At 42.2% G+C, this 2,433-nt stretch overlaps 1 protein-coding gene across 1 annotated transcript; it reads right to left on the bottom strand.

The window, feature by feature from the left end:
• Window positions 1-1,122: 1,122 nt before the first annotated feature.
• On the bottom strand, window positions 1,123-2,025 carry LOC147698493 (general transcription factor II-I repeat domain-containing protein 2A-like). Its single transcript, XM_086936248.1, has one exon. The coding sequence runs from the start codon at window positions 2,023-2,025 to the stop codon at window positions 1,123-1,125; it is 903 nt and encodes a 300-aa protein (XP_086792374.1).
• Window positions 2,026-2,433: the final 408 nt, after the last annotated feature.

Genomic DNA, 2,433 nt, shown 5'->3' with positions numbered 1-2,433 from the left:
TCTCACCTAGAAAAACCTTGTCATTGTTTCTCTAGCTGTCAATTAAATGACACCTGACGATGTAAGCAATCTTAACTAATGTACACTGAATTTATCACATCCACAACTTAACCATAGTCCCAAGGAGATGAACAAGGAATTATATTTGTCAGTAGATACTTTAGTCAATAAAATATTACATTGTTGCCCATATGTACATACATATGTGTTCAATTTAAACAAATCAATTAAAGACAAACATGCATAAACTGGAATATTACATCAAAATGTTTCGACATGTGAGTTTAATAATCAAGGCAATATATGTAGTGTCCTGCAGTTTAGGACCTATGGGGTTATAACACATTTTAACCCTCTCCTGTACTGTCTAAAGCACACTGTTAGGCCTTTCTAGTTGTGGTCGGAGCACTTCATCTTTTTGAAGGTGGTGTCATGATTTGCATCACCAATATTGTAAGAGTCAATATATAATCCTTACAATTGAGGATGGATCCTGGCCACACCCGTAGGTGCAGTGACACATTTCGACCTTCGTGTTGGGCCAGGAATGTATTTCAACGAAGGTCTTCTTCACGACTCAGAAACTTACTGAAGGAACACTGTTCAAAATATCAAATCAGACAAATATTGTGTGTTAGATATTCTTGTATTTCCTAAATCAGTTTTTAAATGGGAAATATTTCCTTAGAGCAGTGGTCCCCAAACTTTTTTAGGTGGGGGCCACATCAATTTTCCTTTCTGTGATGAGGGGCCGGGGTCAGTCTTATAACAGGAAATGATATCGGCCAAAGTGACAACCAGTATCATTGTGGAGATTATAATGACATTTTTTGCAGCTGCCCATCGCTTGGCCTTGGCGCTACCTGTTGCAAAAAGTAAAAGTAATAGAAATAGATAGAAAGTCTTCTCGTGTTTATTTTAACTACCACAGATACTCCTTGATATAGATTAGATTCGCAAATAAAACCACAAGCTGATGATAATTTTTGTGGCAAACAGTGAAATAACATTAATACAGAATAATTGTAATAAAAAGGCTGACTTTTAGGGTGGTCCTGGAAGCATGCAGGCCCTTCAGGAATGGCAGATAAAAAAACACAAGCAGCCCATCAGCAGATGACATCAGTGAGCTGTTGGCTTACTTCTGACTGGTGAGGAGATTGATGGCAGGTTCATTCCAGTTACAGCCAGTCTCAGAGATTGATGCAGGTGTTCATCTGAGAGTCTTGATCTTGTCGGATTTTTTATCAGCTTCATGCGTGAAAAAGTTTGCTCACAGATATATGTGCTCCCAAAAACTGTGGACATCTTCATAGCGTGCTTTCTGATGTTGGGGTAGGTCTCGTTTGGGAGGGAAGCATAGTACTCTATGAGACAGTTGGGATTGAATGCGTCTTTCAGCACATCACAGGTCTGCAACTCAGCCAGTTCAAATTGAAGAGAAGGCAGGGTGTCATTAATGTCGGCAGTAAAAGGGTTCTGGAATATGCGAATTTCTTTAACATGGGCATGAAGCTCACGGAACCGCATACTGAACTCCGCTCTCAGCATTTCCAGTGCGTCCTTGCACTTCTTGGTTGGAAACGGGTCAGCTGGCTCCTCAGCTGAGAGGCTCAGAGTAGAAGGGAGATGGGTGAAGTCTTGTTTTTGCACTTGTCCAACAAGCAGTGCCATTTTAACCTCAAATGCTTTGATGTGGGAATACATGTCACTGATTAATTTTCCCTTGCCTTGGAGCTGTAAATTGAGGCCGTTTAAAACATCTGTTAAAAAGGCAAGGTCCCATTTCCATTCTATGTCGGTCAGCTCTGGGACAGTTTTTCCCTTTGTCAGGAGAAAGGTGTTGATTTCGGGTAGCAGCTCGTAGAAGCGCTTCAAAACTCTACCCCGGCTTAACCATCTGACTTCCACGTGGTAAAGCACGTCTCCATGGGCAGACTCCAGCTCGGATAGAAAAGCTTGGAACTGCCTGTGTTTTAGTCCGTTTGCTCTGATAAAGTTTATGCAAGACACAACCACCTTCATGCCAGATTCCCACTTCAGAACTTTGCAGCACAGTTCTTGCTGGTGAATCAGGCAGTGGACTTGTAGTGGGCCCTTTTTATGCGCCCCACTAGCCCCCGCGACGCACCAACCATACTCGGAGATCCGTCTGTTGTGATGCTAGCCAGTTTAGCCCAGTCCAAATCCAACTCTTCCATCATTTGGCGTACTTTACCAAAAATATCCTCTCCTGTCGTAGTACCCGTGAGACTTTGTAGAGCTGCCAGCTCCTTGGACACTTCAAAAGTTGAACTAACTCCCCGAATAAAAAGCAGCAGTTGTGCTGTGTCCTGCATGTCATTGCTCTCATCCATTGCCAATGCAAAACACTCAAAATCTTTAGCTTTGTCTTTCAGCTGGACATGTACATTATGCCCCATTTCTTTAATT

Source organism: Lissotriton vulgaris, chromosome 8, assembly GCF_964263255.1.
Source record: "Lissotriton vulgaris chromosome 8, aLisVul1.2, whole genome shotgun sequence".
In the NCBI taxonomy this organism is placed as follows: Eukaryota; Metazoa; Chordata; class Amphibia; order Caudata; family Salamandridae; genus Lissotriton; species Lissotriton vulgaris.
The sequence above is the reverse complement of the archived record's forward strand: the minus strand, read 5'-3'. Positions and strand labels throughout refer to the sequence as shown.

What these genes read in the sequence shown, in the direction of transcription:
- LOC147698493 (XM_086936248.1), bottom strand. Translation starts at nt 2,025, where the DNA reads ATGAAGGTGGTTGTGTCTTGCATAAACTTTATCAGAGCAAACGGACTA.